Genomic DNA, 22,805 nt, shown 5'->3' on the forward strand with positions numbered 1-22,805 from the left:
AGTGCTTTTTGCCTGCAGCTTAATTTCTGCTATAGAACATCTTATTTTTGTTTCAGTTAGTAGGAAGGGTGGAGGAGCAGAGAAAATTGATCTTAGTCTAAGTTGGGTATTCTCCAGGAACAATAAACACTTAGCGGTCTAATCTTAGATATATTTTTTAATGGGTTTCTAATTTTCTTTGGCAAAATTTTTTTGCATCCCCAAGAACAATTATCCCCATCTTGGGTTTCTGTGCCTGCTGTCCCATTTGGTGAAAGACTGCAGCCTTATAAACAATGGTTAGTCTATTTCTTCCTGCCCCCCCATTGGAATTCAGTGTACCTCCCTAAGTCTCAACTAAACAAGATCAACGGAATTTATTTGTGATTCTAAATGTAAACTTGAGACATAAAAAGACAATGTTGATGGCCTTATCTGCCCTCAGGATGCAGAGATGGCCTGGACCAGGGCAAAGACAGGGTTCTGAGAAAGGAGAGGGGGAGTTGGTGGACGAGAGATTTCCTGACTAGGGATGGCAGGGTCAGGACTGCTGGCTTGTGTCACAGCCCCGCCACCTGGAAGATATTTGTCCTCGGAGTCAGACTCGGGCTCCCCTCGCTTCACATGAAGAGTCCTCGGGATGGGAGCCCCTGAGGGAAGGAGTTCAGTGTCAGGGCTGGTGGGCTCCCACAATGTCCCCCTGCCCGCAAATACCTCCCGCTGTGCCTGCCGCCGCCCTGAAACTCTATTGGGAGGTCACATACTAATGAAGAGACTGCCCAGTAAGCGTCATATTCTATCATCTTCACAACAACCAGGTGGAGCCACTATCCCCACTGCTTGCAGGTGAGGAACTGGAGCTTAGGAAAGTTAAGAAGGTTCCCCGGGAGCCCCTAGCTGCAAAATGGCAGAGCTGGGAGGGGAGCCCAGATTGTCCACAGCCTGAGCTCTTAGCCACACTTCTATGATGCTTCTTTGAAGCATCAAACTTTGTGTCAAATTTGTGTGACTTTCACATTAGATTCTTTTTCAACTGGTTGAGCGGCCTGAGGTAAATCAAATAAACCTCTTTGACCCTCATTTTCCACCTCTTTAAAATGAGAGGGTAAGATGAGGTCATCAAAATATTGGTTTGTTGAATAAATGTTTGTCAGGTATCTGCTGTTCACTGGTTGAGACACAGTTCCAGTCCTCCTGGAGTTTATTACAACTGTAGCAGCTCGGTCTCCGAATACTATCTAATTAGTACTTGGGGGTCTGCAAGATTCTGGAGAGTGTTAGGAAATAGCAACAACAACAAGCATAGTAATAAAGTAACTATCATTTAGTAAGTGCTTGTTCCAGGCACAGGGCCATGTTAATTGCTTTTGCAAGCATGACCTTACCTAGTCCTCCCAGCCTGAGGTTGGAATCCTGTTACTCTTCATTTTACAGATGAGAAAACCAGGGCTCAGAGTACTCTAACATGCCCATTCTTGTACAGTTAGGAAGCAGCCCCACAAGAATTCCAGTACATGCAGGGCTGAGTCCAAAGCCCTGTCACTGTGCTGTTCCAAACAAGACTCCACACTCCAGCCATTTATGATCTTCTGTAGGGTCTCTTGTTCCCCATCTTGACTCTCAGTCACTTCAGAAGAAGATGTCTAATTATAATTGTTTAAGGACTGTGGGAAGTTTGAACCTTGGACTATTTGCGTCAGTACTTGTTAAAGTACGGACTACCTAGAGCACTTGTTAAAGTGCAGATTCCTGGATCCCAGTATAAAAACCAGTTGCCATCAAGTCGACTCTGTCTGGCTCATGGCATCCCCATGTGTGTCAGACTAGAAGTAAGCTCTGTGGTGTTTTCAGTGGCCGGTTTTGCAAAAGAAGATCTCCAGGCCTTTCTTCCAAGGCACCTCTGGCTGGACTTGGACCTCCAACCCTTCATTTAGCGTCCGAGCACACGTTAGCCATTAGTACCACCCAAGGACTCTTGGAGCTCAATAAAGGTCTTCTGAATCACATCCTCTGGATAGAAGGTCTGAGAATCTGCATTCCTAACAAACCTCCTTAGAGGATCTTACTAAAATTTGAGGCTGCTGTCTGATGGTATATGTATGAGCCCTGGCAGAGTCATTTGTCGTATGCCTTATACCTATATAATTTCTCTCTAAATTCTCTGATAGTTTAAATTGCTGTGATTCGAATTCTGTAGCATTGAAGAGGAAGCTGTCATTGAAGGCCCTTCTGTATCCACTGTACTTGAAAACTAGCTTTACAGAGCTGATTTTGTACTGCTCTTGACCTGAGTGCAGGCTGAAGGGGTTCCTGTATCCGTGATGTACACAAGGTTCTCTCTGGGATGAGGCTCCCCATTGTAAGTCAGGCATATGCTTCGAGTCACTTGTTTTTCTTCCATGAGATCATCACGGTTAGGTCTCTGAAATTCAGAAGGAACTAGTCGGGAGAGGCCCACTGAGCAGATCTTCAGGCCCACAATAAGAGTCTCCATACCCACAGGGTGAAGGGCCCCCCAGGTCAGGTTCCCCAGTGATGTCATGACCCAGAGCCTTCAGTGGGAGGGCTTTGGGGGGAAGCCAAGCATCCACGGCTGCCCACCTCCTCCATGCCCTGGCCTGGCCTCCACCAGTGTGTTCTGGAGTCAATCATCAGTGTCAATGTGTGGAGTCAATATCTTCTGATGGACGATTCAGGTGCAGAGGTCAAGCCCACCTTTGGAGCAGGACAGACCTGGCTTCAAGGCCTGGCTAACTTCACTCCTCTGAGCCTCACTTTCACTCATTGTAGGGCACCAGAAACTAGCAAACAAAATCTGCTGCTGTCAAGTCAATTCCAACTCACAGGGACCCCATATGTTACAGAGCACAACTTCTCCATAGGGTTACAGAGGAGCCCTAGGGGTGTAGTGGTTAAGAGGTGGTTGCTAGCCAAAAGGTCGGCAGTTTGAGTCCATCAGCCACTCCTTGGAAACCCTATGAGGCAGTTCTACTCTATCCTATAGGGCCACTATGAGTCAGAATCGACACAACAGCGATGGGTTTGGTAATCTTTACAGAAGCAGATCGCCAGGCCTGTCTTTTGTGGAACCATGATGGGTGCAAACTGCCAACCTTTCAGTTAGTAGTCTAGTGCAAACCATTTGTACCACCTTCTTGTAGGGCACAGATATTAATAATCTTACAGGGATTATGAGGATGATCAGTAAAGTAATGCCCATAAACTCCAGCACTCACTAACCTCTCTGCTCTAGGAAAGGCTCTTACATGCTCACCGTCAACTCCTCAATTCAGAGCTGCTGCCTCCTGGCTCAGCTTTCTTTGCCAACTGCTTGTAAGAAGCATATTGTGAGTCTCCCTTGGCCATCTGCTGCCTGCCAGTTGTCTCAGGCTGCAGAAACCACCACCAGGTCAGGGCAGCCCTCACGCTCCATCTGCCTCGCCCAGATTCACTCACTTCCCTCCTTCTCTGTTTGGACCTTTGTGATAACATCTCAGTTACATGAAAGCCATTTAGAAGTCAAGGTCCCGTGTTAAGAATCTCATCAAGGATCAGAAAGGAAACAAAAGGATATTGCAAAGCTTGGGTACTAAAGCTCATGGTGTTCATACAGAGAACTCCCTCGGAACCTAATTGTTCTTACTTCTATAAATAACTGTAACAAGGTTTAAATTGTAGGCAGTATAGCGTTTAGAAGCAGGAATACTGCCACACATAGGCACTTGCTAAGAGCAGCAAGATCATTGGAACCTCACAGCAAAAAAAAAAAAAAAAAATTTCAAAGTGGTTGGGGGGAGGGTTGGAGAACAAAGAAGGAAAAAAAAAAAACAGACTTAAGAAATCCAAAAAGTTTAGCAAACTGCCACCACTGACCTCTCTAACAGGGATCACAATAGAGGTTTCTGGACAGAGCTGGAGAAAAATGTAGAAAAATTCAAATTCACACAAAAAGATCAGATTTACCAGTCTGACAGGCTGGAGGAAGCCCAGAGACTATGGCTCCTGGACACCCTGCTAAGTCAGAACTGAAGCCACTCCCAGAGCACAGTTTTCAGCCAAAGATTAGAAAAAAAAAAAAAAAGATTAGAGAGGCTGCTAAAACAATTACACACGTGTGGTGCATGCTTCTTAGTTAAGTCAAGTATAGGAGACCAAATGGGCAACACCTGCCCAATAGCAAAGACGAGAAGGCACGGAGGAACAGGGAACCTGGACAAATGGAGATGGGGAACGCGAAGAGTCAAGGGAAAGAGAGCATGCTGCCACATTGCCGGGATCACAACAAATGTCACAAAACAATTTGTGTATAAATTTTTGAATGAGTAACAAGCTTGGGTTGTAAACTTTCACCTAAAACACAATAAATTTTTTTAAAAGTTCCACAAACTGAGGTCATTCGTTGTGGGGCAGCAGTTCTCAAGGTGTGGTTGGGATCCCTAGGGGTCACCAGGATGCTTTCAGGGCATACACAAGTTCTGAACTATGAAGTGTCATAGAAGTCCAGCTGCTCACCAAAAGGGTGGAGGTTTGAGTCCACCCTGTTGCCTTTTTCACTTTCACAGGTGTACTGTGGAGTTTTCTAGAAGTGACGTATGGTGGCATGACAGCTCTGAAGGCTAATGGAATGTGTGCTTGTGTATTCTTGTGTTCTAAAATCCTCTCGGTTTTAATTGATAATACAGTAAATATATAACCCACATAAGACAGAAGCTCTTTGGGGCCCTCAATAATTTTCAAAAGTGTAAAGTAGTCCCGAGACCAAAAAGTTTCAGAATCACCAATACAGGGATGGACAGTCCTGTGTACCCCATGCCCTGACATTCCTACATGATGGCAGAACAGTGTCGCATATTTTCACATGTGAATCATGGCTGCCAGCCACAAGAAAGCCCCCATGCTGCCCTGCGGTGCCTCCCTTGTAACATTTACTATGGTCTCCCTCATGAGTAATTATGTGTGAGAGAGAGAAAACGAATGCCCACAAGCAAACCCACTGGGACAATATCTTACCCATTTTCTACTCCCCCCCCACCCCCACCCCAGTGGCCAGCCTGGCACATAATTAGTGCTCAGTGAAAGTTCTGGGATTGAATTAACTGACATTTAGTGCCTCCGTTGAGGGTACCAGGAAGGTTTCTGCTTCCATCTGAAAAGATTTCCTTCAAACCAGTTAAAATTATTTTAAATGGTTTCCTACTTCAGAGGGAACTTCAGTCACCCAGAACCCTTCCTTATGTGGAACTGCTCATACTCAGGCCCTGGGGGCAGCGGGGCCTCTAGGCACCATTCACTTGGACTGTGATGTGAATAGTGCCCCCTGGAGTTGTGGGCTTCAGCAGCTCCAGGAATCTGACAGACTCAGAATAAAACCTGGCCACACCTCTTTCAAGCTGAGTGAGCTTCCCATGATGTCTCTTGATAGGACTTATTCATAGATGCACCGTGAGGATTTAAGGAGAAATCACATAGAGAGCCCCTGCCTTAGAGCCTGGCAGGAGAGAGTGCTCTTGGGGTGGTGGTGGTTGTTCATAGTTGCCACCAAGTCAACACTGAGTCATGGTGACACAATGCACAACAGAATGAAATGTTGCCCAGTCCTGTGCCATCTTCATGATCATTGGTATGCTCGAGTCCATTGTTGAGTCGACTCCGAGTCATGGTGACACCGTGCACAACAGAATGAAATGTTGCCCGGTCCTGTGCCATCTTTGTGATCATTGGTATGCTCGAGTCCATTGTTGCAACCACTGTGTATTTTGAGTGCTTTCTAACCTAGCAGATTCATCTTTCAGCACTATATCGGATAGTACTCTGTCGTAAACCTTAGGGTTTTCATTGGCTGATTTTCAGAAGTAAATTGCCAGGCCTTTCTTCCTAGTCTATCTTAGTTTATACACTCCACTGAAACCTGTCCGCCATGGGTGACCCTGCTGACATTTGAAATGTTTATGGTATGGCAAGCCACCACAGGATGAAAGACTGACAGACAGATGGTAGCGTGAGACGGTAGCCGTCGGTGTCCGCCTTTTGCTTATTTTCAACCAGTTTGGGGTGATAATGGAATGCCACAGAGAGACTGCAACATCACATTTTCCCAACAAGTGCCACTGTCTGTATGTAAGATTCCATTTTTAAAAAGTCCTAGTGACTGTTCATTCCTTCTCTCATCAAACACATGTAGAGTACCCACAGTGAGCAGACGCTAGACTAGACACTAGGGAAGTCCACACTTCTAGGGCCTCGCAGCCTGCTGAGGGAGGTGGACACACACACAGATCAGCACAGTGCTGTGGGGTAAGTACTACAACAGCGGCATAACAGCTGACTTGTAGTGAGCATTTACTATGTGCTGGGTAGAGCACCTTTTACGCACGGCATAACTAATCCTTACAGCAACCCTGTGAGGCATGTATGGTTATTATCCCCACTTTGAAGAGGAGGAAACTGAGTCACAGAAGGTCAACTATCTTATGAAAGGTCCCACAGCTAATGATTGATGGAGCCTGAACTTAAACCCAGACTGCCTGCCTCCAGAGCCAGTTTTCTGTGCACGATGTTATAGCCCCTCTTACACATCTAGTCCCCACAGCTACAAGTCAGCATCTCCCCAATTCCCCAGGAGGGCCCAGGCTGAGCAGAAGCACTGGAGTTGGGAGTCAAGAGTCTAGAGCTGAAATCCTGGCTCCTTTATTCACTTCTGCATAACTTCCAAAAGTTCCTTAACATCTCTGAACCTTAGTTTCCTTATCTAAAAAGTGTGTTTGTGTGTGCGTGTTGTGTGTGTGTGGAGGGGGTGATCATAGAACTTGTTGGTAGAATCAGATAAAATACTGCACGGCAATATAACACCATGATTAAAAGAACAGAGTGACAAAAACAGAACTCAGTGCAGGCTCTGCTAGCTGTGTGACCCTGGAGAAGTTATTTAACCTCTCTGAGCCTTTGTTTCATCCTCCATAAAGTAGAGATAGAAATGCTTGTTAGGGGATTTGAATGTGACAATAAGTATAAAAGGGCTTAGCACAACTCATCATGGTTTTTTCAACACAGTTTAGCCTTTATTATTATGCAGAAGTGATGGGTACTCGAGTTGCAAAGCAGGACAACACTTCTACTGTAACGAAGCTGGTCTTCAGTCTAAGGCAAACCAAGTCCCAAGTTACTGTTCTGGACCAGGAGACATCAATGACATCATGGTCTTGGCACACTCCAGTCTTTAAAGTATTCTAGCTTCTAGGATCTTGAAATTCCTAGTGGTCCCAGACCAGCAGCATCAGTTGGGAGCTTGTTAGAAACACAGGATCTCAGGTCCTACCCCAGACCTTGTGAATCAGAATCTGCATTTTAACAAGATCCCCTAGGTAATTCCTATACACGCTCAGTTTGAGAAACACTGGTGTAACATAGGAAGAACGGCAATAAGAGTTTTTGGCCTGGGATGGGAAGGGTTAATGTTTAGTTTGGCTCCAGTCAAGGCACCGGAAACAGAAGGTTCCAGAGATTGAAGCATATGAACTGATGGGACAGGAAGGCTCCCTTCCTGCCTGTGTCCTGGGCAGCCAGGAGCTCTGGCCTGAGACCTGCACTGAGCCTCGAGCTCAGGCGCCCTGGACCTGCAAAGCCGAGGGCAGGCTGGAACAGAGGAAGACCAAGCGCCTCTTCTGGAGACTGTCTTGGCTCAGAGTTGGCTGGGGTGAGCCCAGGGAGGTTCAGTCTTCAGGCCAAGGCCACATGAGGTCTGAGGCAGAGTCGAGAGGCCTGGAGGGACGCCATGGGATTAACTGACCGGGTCCCTCACCAGGGAGGCTGCGTTGTCAGCACTGGGACAGCTGCGTAAGGGCCTCCCGGTTCTCCCTGTGCGCCGGCACCTGCCCTCTGGCCCTTGCTGCCTTGTCCTGTAGAGTGGGCGAGGGGCCAGGACTCCTGGGCGCAGAGCCGTGATCATGTTCCATTGGCCTTCCTCCCCAGTGCTGGAACAGCTGCTCCCGGAGCTCACAGGGCTGCTCAGCCTCCTGGACCATGAGTACCTCAGCGACACCACCCTGGAGAAGAAGATGGCTGTGGCCTCCATCCTGCAGAGCCTGCAGCCCCTCCCAGGTCAGCCTTCTGCACTCTGCCCAGTATTCCCCGTACATGGACAGCAGAGCCTCCCTAGACCATTCTCAAGAACCTTCAGGAACTCCCCAGGGCCTGCCTGCTGGAGGAAGTCTAAGCTTTATAGCAGGGTGTTCAACACATTTCATGATCTGGCCCCAATTTCCTCATCCACTTAGACCCTACGTCCCCACCACTATCATGGCTGGGCTCTCTGTGCTCCTCTATCCCCAGCCCTCTGCACATTGACACACACCATACCCACCACACCCTCATAGACACACCACACATGACATACACCACACACACAACACACATTCACGTATACCTCATGTACATAGTACGCACACATAACACACACACCCCACACGCCCTCGCTTAACAGACACATACACGGCACACACTCACAACACAGTATACACAAGTGAATATATATTACACACTCCTACACATGTCACACACTCACATACAACATATTATACACACACATACATATCACATACTGCACACATCACACACACAACACACTCAACATACCACACACACACACATCACACACTCCTACACACACCACACACTCTCACATGCGCACCACACAATCCATGCCCTCTCTCCACTTCCCCACATCTTCACTGCCCTTCACTGTCTCTTAGGAGCAAGCTCTCCTCTTCTAAACCCCAAGTCAGTCAGGTTAACAGAGGACCTCAGTGAACTCTCATGAGCTGGACACATGTCCTGAGTGTTCAAGGAGTCCGACTGATGTGGCAGGAAGTCACCACTGAGTGACTCTGAGCCCCATTCTTCCCAGTGACAAAGCAAGTTGATGTCACCAGCTGCCCTCACAGGGCTGTTAGAAGGATGAAAGGGGCAGCAGTTTGCCAGCCGTGCTCTCGGGGGCCTCTGGTCCCTGACCATCTCCAGAGCAGCCCCTATAATCTGCTCTATATTCTAGGTTTCCGGACATCTTTTTATTTGAAGAAAGAGACCCTCAGTAAAAATTTTAAAATGAAAAACAAATTTGAAAGCCATTGAAATAACTTAGGATGTGAACTGCTTTGCACATGGCGTGTTGTGTGCTGAGTGGAACAGAAGTCTGAATGGGGTGGGGGAGCCTAGCCCCTTCTTAGCATTCGCAACCACAGGTCCCTTCCCTCCTCACAGCTGGTGGGTTCTTCTCCTCCCTCACAGCAAAGGAAGTCTCCTACCTGTACGTGAACACAGCCGACCTCCACTCCGGGCCTAGCTTCGTGGAATCCCTATTTGAAGAATTTGGTAAGCCGTTTGCTCTGGATCTTAAATACAAATCCACCCCTCTCCCTGTGTGTGCGTGTCCACAGTCCCCATCTGTGGAAGAGTCACTGGACTGGCCTGGAAAATACCTGCATTCTGGGCTGGCTTTGCCATTACCTCATTGAGTGACTTGGGGCAAGTCCATTCCTCTCTAGTCCTTGCAGCTCTGAAAGTCTAGTCAAAATCTACATACCTGTTGCCACTGAGTCGGTTCTGACTCACAGCCACTCTACAGGATGGAGTAGAACTGCTCCACAAAGTTTCCAAGGAGCACCTGGTAGATGTGAACTGCCGACCTTTTGCTTAGCAGCCATAGCTCGCCATAGCTCTTAACCACTGCACCACCAGGGCTCCAAAATCTACATGGTTATAGGAAATCATCCCAGAGATTTGGGGAGAGTCAGGGATGAAAGTGCAGGCCAAAGAAGTTATGGCATATAAGCGTATTACCTTGCCCCTCCCACTTCCATGCACTGGTAGTGACCACCTGGAACACTGGCCTTTAGGAGCTCATGACAGCTGTCTGGGAGCAGACCTGCTGCAATGCATGTGGTGCAAACAGTTAACACACTAAGCTGCTAACCAAAAGGTTGGAGGTTCGAGCCCACCCAGAGGCACCTTGGAAGAAAGGCCTGGTGATCTACTTTTGACAGATCAGCCATTGAAAGTCCTGTAGATCTATTGTGACACATGAGATAGCCATGAATCGGAATTGACTTGACCGCAGTTGGTTTTCCTGGCCCTGTCCCAAGGGAAGACAGCGCTATTCAACACAGGGATAAAGCTTTGAATCTGGTGAGAGAGCATTAGGGACGGAGAGATGAGGGAAGACATGTGCTTTCATAGCCTAACCCTTGAAAATTTCCACAGCACTGTAACAAATATTATCGTATTTGATCTTCTTGATATCTGTGGGCAATGGGCAAGACAGGGATTATGGCAGCCAGTTTACAGATGAGGAAACAAAGTCTCAGAGCAAGTCACTGCCCGGGGTTACTTATCACAAGCAACGGTGGTGAACCTGACCTCGCATGCCCCAAATCCAGCCCTCTTCCCACTCTGCCATGCTCATCCTTGCCTTTCTCTGCCTCGCGGCTTGACGCTCCATAGACTGTGACCTGAGTGACCTTCAGGACATGCCAGAGGACGATGGCGAGCCCAGCAAAGGAGCCAGCCCTGAGCCAGCCAAGAGCCCAGCTCTGAGGAATGTGAGTCTCGACCTCAGGTCCCACACCCGTGGGCTCTCAGTCCCCCTGGAGAAGCATCTTAGCCTCCTAGTGCTACTGTAATACCAGTACCACACACCCACTGGGTGGCTTTAAAGAACAGAAATTTAGTTTCTCACAGTTTTGGAAATTAAATCCAAATCAGGATCTCAGCTGGGTTGATTCCTTCCTTCTCAGTAGCTCAGGGGTTCCTTGGGTCCTTGTCCTATAGAGGATCCTCTCCTGGCCCCTGTCTGTGTCTAACATGCTGTTTTTAGAGTGATTAGTTTAGGACACACCCTACACGATATGGCCTCGTTTACATAACAAATAAAACCTCATTTCCAAATAGGATATACTCACAGGCATAGGGGTTAAGATTGCAACACGTTTGGGGAGACACAATTCCATTCATACAAAGGAGGAAAGAGACATTCTCCCCCTAACACTGGGGACACTCCGGGCTGTGCCAGGGCTCTGTTCTCTTCCAGGTGGGAGTTCAAGGGCAGAAACAGCACCGTGTGAACATTTCAGTGGCCCATGACATGCTCATTGTACCTGTGCTGAGCAGGGATAACGTGGGGAACTGATCTGTCCCCTCAGGCCCAAAAGACATCACTACCCCCAAACTCTGATTACAGTAATATAGGCGAAATGATGGCAGAAGCCCTGGACCAGGAGTTGGGTGGCCTCCGCTCTCCCCAGTTTTGCTGTGTGGACTTGGGCCAATTGCTTCCCCTCTCTGAGCCTGAGATTTGATCTATAAAATGAGGATTGAACCAGATCTAGGGTTCCCAACCTTGGGACTATGCAATTAGGGCAACGGATCCCTAATCCATCGAGCATTGTCCATGGGCCAAATAATTCACTATCATCATCACCATTATCAATGGTACCAATTACTGAGCACTTACTATGTGTTTTGGAAACCCTGGTGGCATAGTGGTTAAGTGCTAGGGCTGCTTACCAAAGGATTGGCAGTTTGAATCCACCAGGTGCTCCTTGGAAACTCTATGGGGCAGTTCTACTCTGTCCTACAGGGTCGCTATGAGTCGGAATCGACTCGACAGTACTGGGTTTGGTTTGGTTTTTGGTTACTATGTGTTTTACACGTTCACAGCACCTGGGTGAGGTTGGACTATTGTTATCCCCACATTACAGGCAGGTAAACTGAGGCTCAGGGAGGATAAGTGACATGCTTGATGTCCCACAAATAGTAAGTTAACGAGTAAATTTAGTTGTAAAGCAGGAGCTCCCCTAGCCCTAGAGCCTAAGCCCTCAGCCTCTGGGCAATACTGCCTCACTAAATAGTGTGTCTCACTTACTTGTCCTGTTGTTCCTCAGAGGAATGTAGGTATGGTAATTATAGAACTCACGTGTGCTTGAAAGTATTGCAGACTTCACAGTAAACTAGCCTTCAATAATTCTACCGTGTGGTCGTTCGAAAGTATAGAATACTACTCTGTGCCAATCCACAGAACTTTTAGCATTACAGAGGAGCCCTGATCCTTAACAAATGTGGGTAAGAAGCCCAGGACCAAATAAACTCTCAATTTTCCCTGCTCTGCCATTCTGTGACTCTGTGGGCAGCTGTGGCTTCACATTCACGCTGGATCCTGCTTCTAGAAGCTCCTGCCTCTCTCTTCCGTGCCCCCTTTCCTCCTTCCCTCCCTCTCTGCGTCCCCTGGCTCTACTCTCCCTGCCTCCTAGGTCTCATACATCTCTGTTCTTCTCCAGGCAGCCGACCTGCCTCCACCACTCCCCAACAAGCCTCCACCTGAAGACTACTATGAGGAGGCCCTTCCCCTGGGACCGGGCAAGTGCCCCGAGTACATCAGCTCCCACAGTGAGTTCTGGCCCCCTGGGGCTTGGGGAGGAGGAGGGAGACAGCCACAGCGCCTCTCCTGAAAAGCCAACTCTGAGCTCCTCTGTGTTCTGCTGGAGCTCCCAGGAGGATATCTGCCCAGACTCATTACCACTTCCTGAGGAGAAGCCATCCTGAGCACCTGGCCTCTTTAGTGATGGCCTGGATGGGCTAGTGGGTATGTCCCTGGGACTCAGGGGCTTGGGTTCTAGTCCCAGTTCTGTGTGACCCTGGCCAACCCACTTCCCCTCTCTGGACCTCTATTCCTCCACCCTTAAAAAAAAAAAAAAAGGAGGGACTAGCTACTCACTCAATTAAATGTGCTAGGATGTAGATGCACAGGTGACCACTGCGACACTGTCACTAACCTAAGTGCCCCTCAGTGGTGGAATGGATAATCTGTGGTTCAGTGGAATCACATCGTACGGGTAGATTAGATTATAAGGTCAATGTGTAAGATACAAAAGCACATGGTCTAAATCAGAAGTCTTCAGCATAGACTGCAGGCACCCCAGGGGATTCAGGAGATGTTCTGGGCAGAAATATCTGAAACTTTATTTATGTTTAGTTCTACACATATTTTTGAAATTTCTATGTTTGTGAATGTTTGATAGGAGTTACAATTTAATAATAGCATAGTACTTTTAGGAAACCCTGGTGGCGTAGTGGTTAAGTGCTATGGCTGCTAACCAAAGGGTCAGCAGTTTGAATCCACCAGGCGCTCCTTGGAAACTCTATGGGGCATTTCTGCTCTGTCCTATAGGGTCGCTATGAGTTTTTTTTGGGGGGGGGTTATTAAAAAGAAAAAATACTTGTGAGTAATTTATATACGTTGTTGTTGGGTGCCATCAAGTCGATTCCTACTCATAGCACCCCATGTGACAAAGTAGAACTGCCCCATAGGTTTTCTAGGTTGTAATCTTTATGGAAGCAGGTCTTTCTCCCGTGGAACTACTGGTGAGATCAAACCACCAACCATTCAGTTAGCAGCCAAGTGCTTAACTGCTACATCACCAGGGCTCCTAATTTGTATACAAATAAATATACATATACATATATACTTTTACTGATGGGTAGGCTTAATAAAATAGTTTAGGGGGCACTAGTCCACAGGGAGCCCTAGCGGTGCCGTGGTTAAGAGCTCCACTGCTGAACGACAGATTGGCAATTCGAATCCACCAGCCACTCCTGGGAAACCTGATGGGGCAGTTCTACTCTACAGGGTTGCTGTGAGTTGGAATTGACTCGACAGCAACACATTTTGGTTTTAGTACAAGTGACCGTAGAAGACCCCTTAACCTGACCATCAAGGACAGTCCTTGACTTTGCCTTGCTTCTCATTTGGTTTCCTCCAGCATTGTGATGGGGCTGGCTATTCCTTTGGTTGAGCATCAGATGAAGTCACTGGCTGGGGTTTAGGGACCCAACATTACATACAAAAACCTGTATTATGGTTTTTGGATGACCACGCATGTGTAGTTGAATTTGCATAAGCTAATCTTCGTGTGATGCTATGTGATCAGAAGTGAATTCCAAGATATAGTCATTGAAAAAAATGAAGCCCAAAATATGACAAGTAACATGATTCCATTTCTTTTAATGTTGTATACACACACCCATGAATTCATTTTAACAACTTTTTGAGATACTCAAGAAACTATTCACAGGATTTTCCTGTGGGAAATAAGTGAAAATCTGAGTGAAGAGGTCATATTTTTCCATTCATATGCTTCTGTACTGCTTGAATTTTTTTTCTTTGCCATGGGTGTATATTTTTTTATTGTGGTAAAATACACTTAAATTCACATTTTGAAAGCATACAGTTCAGTGGCATTTACTACATTCACAATGTTGTACAGTCATCGCCACTACCTAGTTCCTGAATATTTTCATCATCCCATGAGGAAACCTTGTTCCCATTAAACAGTCACTCCCCCTTTCCTCCATCCCCAGCCCTTGGCAGCCAACATCTGCTTTCTCTCTCCATGAATTTGCCTATTCTGAACTTTTCGTGTAAACGGAGTCAGACAACATGTGGCCTTTTGTGTCTGGCTGCTTTCACTTAGCATCATGTTTTCAAGGTTCATCCACATTGTACCATGTATCAGTACTTCATTCCTTTTTATGACCAAACAATATTCCTTTGTGTGGAGATACTATATTGTGTTTATCCATTCATTTGTTGACAGATCCTTGAGGTTGTTTCCACCTTTTGGCTATTGTGGCATATTATTTTTATGATCAGTAAAGTAGTTCAAACAAAGCTAAATGATGGGGTTAGACTAGGTGATCTGAGGCCCTCTTGAGCCTTGATTGTCCTGAATTCCGTGTTATTGCAAAGAGCTGTTGGCCTGTGAAATAGGCAACTTTATTTTATTCATTCAAGGATGGGGACAAGTGCCCCTGGGCCCCTGAATTCCTAGTTCAAGCCCTTTGGCTGGATGAGGCTCCTCCACCTGCCCTCAGAGCTTTTTCTCCTCCCAGGATGGCAGGGGAGCTGCCTCCCTGGAGCAGCTGTGCTCCTGGGGCAGGAGGGAAGGGAGGGCCTCAGGAAGGGCCTTGTCCAGGGTGAGCGCCAAGCCGGTCAGGGAGTATCCTTCCTCTCACACACAGCATCCAGCCCTGCCAGGTGTCCAAGTGCTTTGTTCCCAGAGCCCCCTCCCTCTTCCCTGTCCTACCTCCTTCTTTGGCCCTGACACCCCCAATCCACCTCACAGGGGATGTCCTGAGTGTCTGAGCCTTCAGCATTCTTGCTGGGAAAGGCGGGCTCTGAGCCTCACTTGGGTGATTGAGCTGTGTGTCCTAACTGCTGGGAATTTCAGTGCTGCCACCCTTAGGAAACAAATGGACAGGAGGGACTGGGAGCCCAGAGCAGAGCTCTGAAGAACCCATACTGAAAGTCAACACCCTCAGTTCTGACACAGGCTCTGTCACTAGCAAACTGTGTGTGACCTTGGTTTCCTTGTCTATAAAATGGGCGGATACCACCATCTCCCTCCGTTGTAGGAATCAAAGAAGACAATAATAATGATAGCTGGTATTGGCCTAGTACATTCCGTGTGCTAGGCACTGTGCTGAGAGTTGCTATACATTATAGCACTTGACGCAAGGTAGGAACTGTTCATCACACTTCACAGGTGAAGGGTCCATAATGAGGAGGAAATTTTTCCGCAAGGTCACTCTGTAAATGGTAGAGATAGGTAGGATGTGAACCAATCCGATCAACCCCAAAGCTCATGTCCTTAACCCACTGAACTTCAAAGTATGTTCTAGGGTCTGCCTGTATCAGAATAACCCTATTGGTTTTAAAGAAAAAATTCCAATTCCTTGGAGTTCAATGTATTTTCTATTTTTATATATGTTTAGAAATTTTCTATTAGTTTTATTTTTTTGCAAATTCCTCGACCCAGCCCACCCCAGTGCCTCAGGGATCTGCATTTTAAAACAACCCCTAGATAATTCTGATGCAGAAATCAGGTTTGAGCTGTTCGACTAACCCCAGTACTATACTACTTCCCAGCTATAAATAGGAACGCGTTGTGAAAATTCAGTGTAGGTGGCTGTTGTGTTCTCTATTCATGTACAGCGTTATTATCTCCTTTTTAGTCCTGTTCTTCCTTTGTGGTCCCAGGAGTTTAGAAGGAGATTCTGTTTGACAAAAGGAGAGATATGTTAGGAAGTGAGCGAAAAGACTGAAGTGGAAGAGGAGACAAAGGCAGAGCAGAGAGGGAGGCAGGGAAGGAGGAAGGGCTGAGCCCAGGCAGCTGGTAAACCTCACCCCACCGTATAGGGATCAGAGCTATAGCAAAGATCACCCCCATGTTCTGGGATCACTGAAGAAGGGCTGACCACTCTCTGCTTGGGAAAGTCAGAGGAAAGGTTTTTCAGCTGGTTATTGAAGGTTGAGTAGCTTGCTGGTAAAAGATAAGCAGGGACAGGGAATAGCACGAACCCAGGCCTGGAGGCAGCTCCTGGTGACAGGGACACAGAGGGCGCATGGGGAGTTAGAGCAGATGAGATGCTGAGAGAGGAGGCCCTGCGCCCTGGCCAGGGAGCTGCAGGGACTCCCGCTTTCTTCCCTAAGGAAGGGTGGGGTGCCCAGGGTATTCCCCAGCCCTGGCCCCTGGAGTCTGCCTTCATTTCTCCCAAGTGCGGGCTCTTTCTGTGCACCCCACAGACAGCTGCAGCCCAGCCCAGTCGATAGTGGATGGCTACTACGAGGATGCAGACAACAGCTACCCCACGACCAGGATGAACGGGGAGCTGAAGAACTCCTGTGAGTACTGGACGTTCAAACAGGGTCTGTCCTTGTGAAGAGCAGGCCTTGACCTGACCCTTGGCACATGCATGCCCACTTCCCCTTACCCAGACCGTAGTCACCACAGAGGCCCAAAAGCCCTTGCTCTCAGTGACCCCAGGGTCCAGTGGAAAGAGCACTGGACTGGGAGTAAGGACCCAGGGACTAGCCCTTGCCTTGGCTCTTAGTAACCAATCTTGGGAGAGTTATTTGTTTTCCTGGAGCCTCAAGTCTCCTTATCAGTAAAATGGGGGTTTTCTGGGTTGCTGTGAGAATCGTCTGAGACGATGAATAGGAAATGGTGGGTGATGATTCTAATGACAGTCAGTAGCTGATATTCACTGAGCACTTACTGGTGTCAGACACTTTGCTAAACACTCTGCTTGCATTGATCTTCAAATAGCATGATGAAATAGGTACTATTAGTTGTGACCATTTTACTGACGAGGAAACTGAAGCTCTGAGATGTGATGTCACCAAAATCACAAAGCAAGTGGTAAATCTATATAACAAACCACGAGTGTAGGGGGTTTAGTCGTGACCATGGTTACGCCTGACGTCCACCCCTTCAGGGTCCCAGGATCCCAGAGAAGGGATGTCTGCGGAGGGGTGAGAAGGTGCTTCCCTGGGAATGGCTCAAGTGACGTGTCCTGTCTCATGGCTCCTCCAGACAATGACTCTGACGCCATGAGCAGCTCCTACGAGTCCTACGATGAGGAGGAGGAGGAAGGGAAGGGGCAGCAGCCCATGCACCAGTGGCCCTCGGAAGAGGCCTCCATGCACCTGGTGAGAGACTGCAGGATATGCGCCTTCCTGCTGCGGAAAAAGCGCTTCGGGCAGTGGGCCAAGCAGCTGACCGTCATCAGGGAGGACCAGCTTCTGGTGAGTGGTGGGATGGACGGGTGGTTACCTGTTCGCTTCCCCGGGGGCTTGTACATGTGTGTGCCTCTGCTCACATGTGTACATGGCATCTGCACCGGGTACACCTGGGCCTGCTTTCTGCACAGAGGTGTGAAGCCCAATGCTTCTGAGATCCGTGTACTCTCACTGGAGCCAAAGTACGAAAAAAAAGACTTCAAGGCCTGACACAGGCCTTACCAGGTTTTTCTTTTGCCAAAGATTTTTTTTAACACTTTAAAACAAGTTTTATTGCTTTTCAGTATGCAAGTGAGTGTGCTTATTTATAAAACTAGTGAAAACCCATAAAAGCTGTTCATAACCGTATTGGCCAAGAAACAACGTGTCCACTTTCGTTTCTATACATGTATCTTTTATAAAACTAAACCCGTACAGCACTGCTTTTTTTAAAGTTTTTTGTTACCATCTTTTACCACTAAGGTTTCCTAAAAGAAAACGCACCTTAAATTCCGAAGTAGAAGGATGGACGTCATTTCAGGAAAAAAGAAAAAAATAGTACTTCCCCCCAAAAATTGTTGAGGAGCCTTTCCCAATATATATATATACATATAGAACAGGACCTTTCTTGTCCTGGAGCAGTCAGAAGCTCATTACAGCCAGCACCAGCCCAAGAGTGACGATTACTTCTTTCTACCCCTTATCTCTTCTATGATTTTTCTTGGTGTATTGCAGTGGCTAGCACCACCAGCACAACGTAGCTAAAAGTGGTAAGATCGAGTATCCTCGCCTCTGTCTAGATCTCAGAGGGACCATTTCAGTAATTCACCATCAAGGTTGATGTTTGCTAGAGGTGATGTGTAGATACCCTTTATTATCACATCGAGGATGTTTCTCTCTATTTCGCATTTGCTAAGAGTCATAGCACAAATGGGTATTGAATTTTATCACTTTTTCTGCCTCCATTGAGATGATTATCTGATTTTCCTCCTTTATTCTATCAATATGATGGATTATATGATTGATTTTTGAGTGCTAAATCATCCTTGCATTCCTGGAATAAATGCTACTTGGTCTTGGTGGAAATGGTTAATGTGCTTGGCTGCTAACTGAAAGGTTGGAGGTTTGAGTCCACCCAGAGGCACTTCAGAAGGCTGACAATCTACTTCTGAAGAATCAGCCATTGAAAACCCTGTGGAACACAGTTCTATTCCGACACACCTGGAGTCACCATGAGTCAGAGTTGACTCAATGACAACTGGTTTGGTCTTGATGTAGCATGCTAGCTAGGTTCTAATTGCAAATATTTTGTTGAGGAGTTTTTGCATTTATGTTATGAGAAAGATTAGCTTATAATTTTCTTTTCTAATAATATCATGCCAGGTTTTGGTAGCAAGGCAATGCTAGCCTTATCATAAGAAGTGGCATTTGAGAATCATTATTGGAAAATGATTGACTTCCCGAGCACAACCCTGCATCTCTGCTAGGATTCTCTCTCCCGTGTCCCTGCCACATAGCCTTTTAATAGCATGGGGCTTGCTTCCTCCCAAGCCAGCTCGTTTCTGCCCTGGTTCTTTGGGCTAGAGTGTTCTTCAGTGTTGTGTTAAAATCTGCCTCTTCCTGATTGGGTAGTTGTGCCCTCTGAGTCCCCTCCATAGCCTTTGGGATCTGAAGAGTACACAGATGCCCCTCCCAAGCTTCTCTTCTGTGGGATGAACAGCCCCAGCCCCTTCGCTGTTCTTCACACAGTGCCCACAGTTGGGTTGGGTGGGGTAGGTCAAGCTTCCCTTGAACCTTTGTGTGAGGGTGTCTCTGTCCCCCACCTCCTCTGCCTTCCCTTCGAGGAGGCCCTGACCCCTTCTCTCCCTGTCCAGTGTTACAAAAGCTCCAAGGACCGACAGCCACATCTGAGGCTGGCTCTGGATGCCTGCAATGTCGTCTACATGCCCAAGGACAGCCGACACAAGAGGCATGAACTGCGCTTCTCCCAGGGGGGCGCCGAGGCCCTGGTGCTGGCACTGCAGAGCCGGGAGCAGGCGGAGGAGTGGCTGAAGGTACGTGGGGCCGGTGCCATTTCCCACCTTCCTGTGCTTTCTTACTGCCTCTCCTCCCCAGGCCTAGCCTTCAGTGGGGCTGCCTCCTGTTCCCAGATGAAGCAGGCCTTGCTCAGGGGAGAGGGGGTCAGTGGCCTGAGCCCAAGTCCTTGCAGGTGGCTAGGGCTTATGTGTGGAAACAGACCGTGAATAGCTCCCAGAGATAGACCTCATCCTGGAGGCCTTATGTTCCTTCCAGTTATGTGACTCACCTTCTTAATGTCCCTCCTGTGGGCTTTACAGCTTACTACCCGTGGAGAAAACCAATTCTGTTATTAGATAGGCTAACCCTTAAAAAGAAAGAAAAGAAGAAATGTGCATCCTTGTAACTTCTACCTGTGGCCCAGTGTCTGCATCTGTGAGCTACAGAGAACAGTTAGAGTTATAACATATTGAACATGTACTGGGCGCCATGCACTGTACTAAGACCTTTACATGCATGGCCTTATTTAGTCTTCACAATGAGGCTATTATTTTTCCCATCTTACTGATGAGGAAACTGAGGCATAGAGAAATTAGGTGGTTTGCCAAAATGTCACATAACAAAGCGGTTGGAGCCAGAATTAAAAGCTAAATAATAAGCCTACCCCAAAGACCATGAACTGTACCACCACCCTGCTCCCCTTCCACATCACACAGAACTGTGAAGGCAGGGTGGGATAGTAATGATGACAGAGGACCTGGTGGCACATAGAATTGGGTTCAGGCTTAAATGTCACTGACTGTGTGATCTTCTGAAAATGACTTCACTTCTCCATGCCTCTGTTTGCTCATCCATAAAATGGACCTTACAAAGATTTATAGAGAGCACTTAGCATAGTGCCTGCCAAGCAGTAAGTGTCTGGTAGTTGTCAGTGATTACTCTTACCACGATGGTGATGCCCAGTCCCTCACAGCAGAGCCTTTTCTCTGCTCTCAGCCTCATTTTCCCTCTCATGCTTTCCTTTCTCCTCCTCTGATCTTCCTGCTGGAACAATGAAACCAACCACCTCCCTCCCTCCCCTTCCTCCCTTCCTTCCTGTGATAACCAGCTCTCCCACCAGAGTGTTTAGTGTTTCTCATTACTGCATTTGTCTCAGGAGAGGAAGAGAGGGAGAGAACCTGCTTGCTGGGGGAGCCTCTGCCCTCACAGGGCCAATGGGCCAGAAGGTGCCCTGGACCCGAGTTAGGGACCTGCCTTGACACCCTCATCTGGGAGGCCATTAGCCCAGAGGTTAAGAGCAGGCAGACACTCTGTCTGCATTTGGTTTCAGGCTCTACAACCACTAACAGGTGGCTTCACCCTTCTGCCTCAGCACCCTTATCTGTAAATCGGGGATAACAGTCATCCCAACCCTGCAGGGCTGCTGTGGAGATAAAATGGGAAAATCCGTGCAAAGTCACCTGGCAGGTGAGCAATAATAGTGGCTGTTATATTGTTTCATGATCTGGATGCTTATTGCCATATGGCCTTGGATGAGAGAATCACACCCTTGAGTCTTAGTTGCCACATTACTGAATCGGAGGTAGTAGCCACAGCCACCACACAGGGTTTCTGTAAAGGCCCAACAAGATGGCAGAGATGAGTCCCTCACTGTGTGTAGGCTTTATGGGTCACACTTCCTCACACATCCATAACCTCACTGGTCCTCAGACAATACCAGGAGGTAAGCAGAGGACCAGTATTATGCCCACGTTACAGATGTGGAAACTGAGGCTCAGGGCAGGGAAGTGGCTTTCCCAAGGCCACACAAGTAATTATCAGTAGATTCAGGTCTGGAAACCAAGCCTCTTGCTTCCCAGTCCCGTGTCTTTTTCAATCTAAGAGACAGATACAGGAGAAAGCCTTCTATACCCTGACCCTAGGCACGTGGCAGACAGCCATGTCCACCCTTCTCTTCTCCTAAGCGGCGCCAACCCCTCCTGCTTGATGGCCGTGCATACACAGCCCCATTCTCCCTGTCTGCCTCCACAACTGCCCTGCCTACCTGTCCACAGCTGTGCGTGCTCTCCACAGGTCATCCGAGAGGTGAGCAAGCCTGTTGGAGGAGGCGAAGCCGTGGAGGTCCCCAGGTCCCCAGTTCTCCTGTGCAAGCTGGACCTGGACAAGGTATGTCTGTCTCCACCAGGTCTTCTCTGGGTCAGACAGAGGGAACTCAGCACAAGTTGTGCTCCAGAGGAGCCCACAGTCATGTGAAGTCAGGCAGCCACCAGAGACTGTGGACAAGCTGTGAGAGCTATAATTGAGAGCCAATGCCCAGCACACAGCTGGCACAACCATAGGTGCTCAATAAATGTCTACTGAGTTAATGAATGCATGCCCATGCCCAGGGACTTCCCGCATAGTACCTAATACCGGTAGGCACTTAATTAATAGAGAATGAGTGAATGAATGAACGGTTGGCCCAGAGTCAGCATGAGTAAAAATGTTAGCTGGCAGTGAATTCATTTACATGGAAGGTAGGTGTTGACCACCCTCTTACCCAAACTAGGATCATAATGGACTCTCTCATTGCCACTCATTTTTGAGTGAGTTGGTCACCAACTCCTGTCATGACTGTCTTGAAAATGTCTGACAACTCACCTTTCCCCATCCTCACTGCCATCTTGGTTCATCCCCCTATCAAGGCTCATCATGACCTGGATGACACTCTCTTAAGTGGCTCCTTTGCATGCAGTCTTGCCCTCTCTTGTCCATTCCTCACAATGCCGCTGGAGGGAACTTCTAAACCCAGTTGGATTACGTTACTGCCCTGTTTAAATACCTTCTCAGTTCCCTGTCACCTATCAAATACAGTCCAAACTCCAAGGACATTTATCTCAATTCATTATAATTAATTGCCTTACTCCCCAAATAGACCACGAGGATACAACCATGTCTAAGTCATCACTGACTTCCCAATACCTGGTACTGTCTCAGGCACATAATAGTTGCTGAAGATGTTTGTTAACTAATCATCATGCGGTGGGTTTGAACTAACAAAGGGGGTGCTTCTGAGTGTGCCTTCTGATGTGGGGATATCTGTGTCCCTCCCCAGAGGCTGTCCCAGGAGAAGCAGACCTCAGACTCTGACAGCCTGGGAGTGAGCGACAACTGTTCCATCCTTGGCCGCCGGGAAGCCTGTGACCATGGTAGGAGCCTCTGGGGG

The 22,805-nt window shown here is 47.7% G+C and overlaps 1 protein-coding gene across 1 annotated transcript in view; it reads left to right on the plus strand.

Moving 5' to 3' along the window:
- Positions 1–22,805, plus strand: part of AFAP1L1 (actin filament associated protein 1 like 1) — an 83,157-nt gene that overhangs the window by 25,900 nt on the left and 34,452 nt on the right. The window contains exons 2-10 of the mRNA XM_023550507.2: positions 7,948–8,076; positions 9,262–9,345; positions 10,474–10,571; positions 12,306–12,414; positions 16,610–16,708; positions 17,400–17,611; positions 19,459–19,638; positions 21,674–21,766; positions 22,695–22,788. Coding sequence (XP_023406275.2) covers positions 7,948–8,076; positions 9,262–9,345; positions 10,474–10,571; positions 12,306–12,414; positions 16,610–16,708; positions 17,400–17,611; positions 19,459–19,638; positions 21,674–21,766; positions 22,695–22,788 — 1,098 coding nt within the window. The remainder of the gene's footprint in view (positions 1–7,947; positions 8,077–9,261; positions 9,346–10,473; positions 10,572–12,305; positions 12,415–16,609; positions 16,709–17,399; positions 17,612–19,458; positions 19,639–21,673; positions 21,767–22,694; positions 22,789–22,805) is intronic.

This window comes from Loxodonta africana, chromosome 2, assembly GCF_030014295.1.
Source record: "Loxodonta africana isolate mLoxAfr1 chromosome 2, mLoxAfr1.hap2, whole genome shotgun sequence".
Taxonomy (NCBI): domain Eukaryota; kingdom Metazoa; phylum Chordata; class Mammalia; order Proboscidea; family Elephantidae; genus Loxodonta; species Loxodonta africana.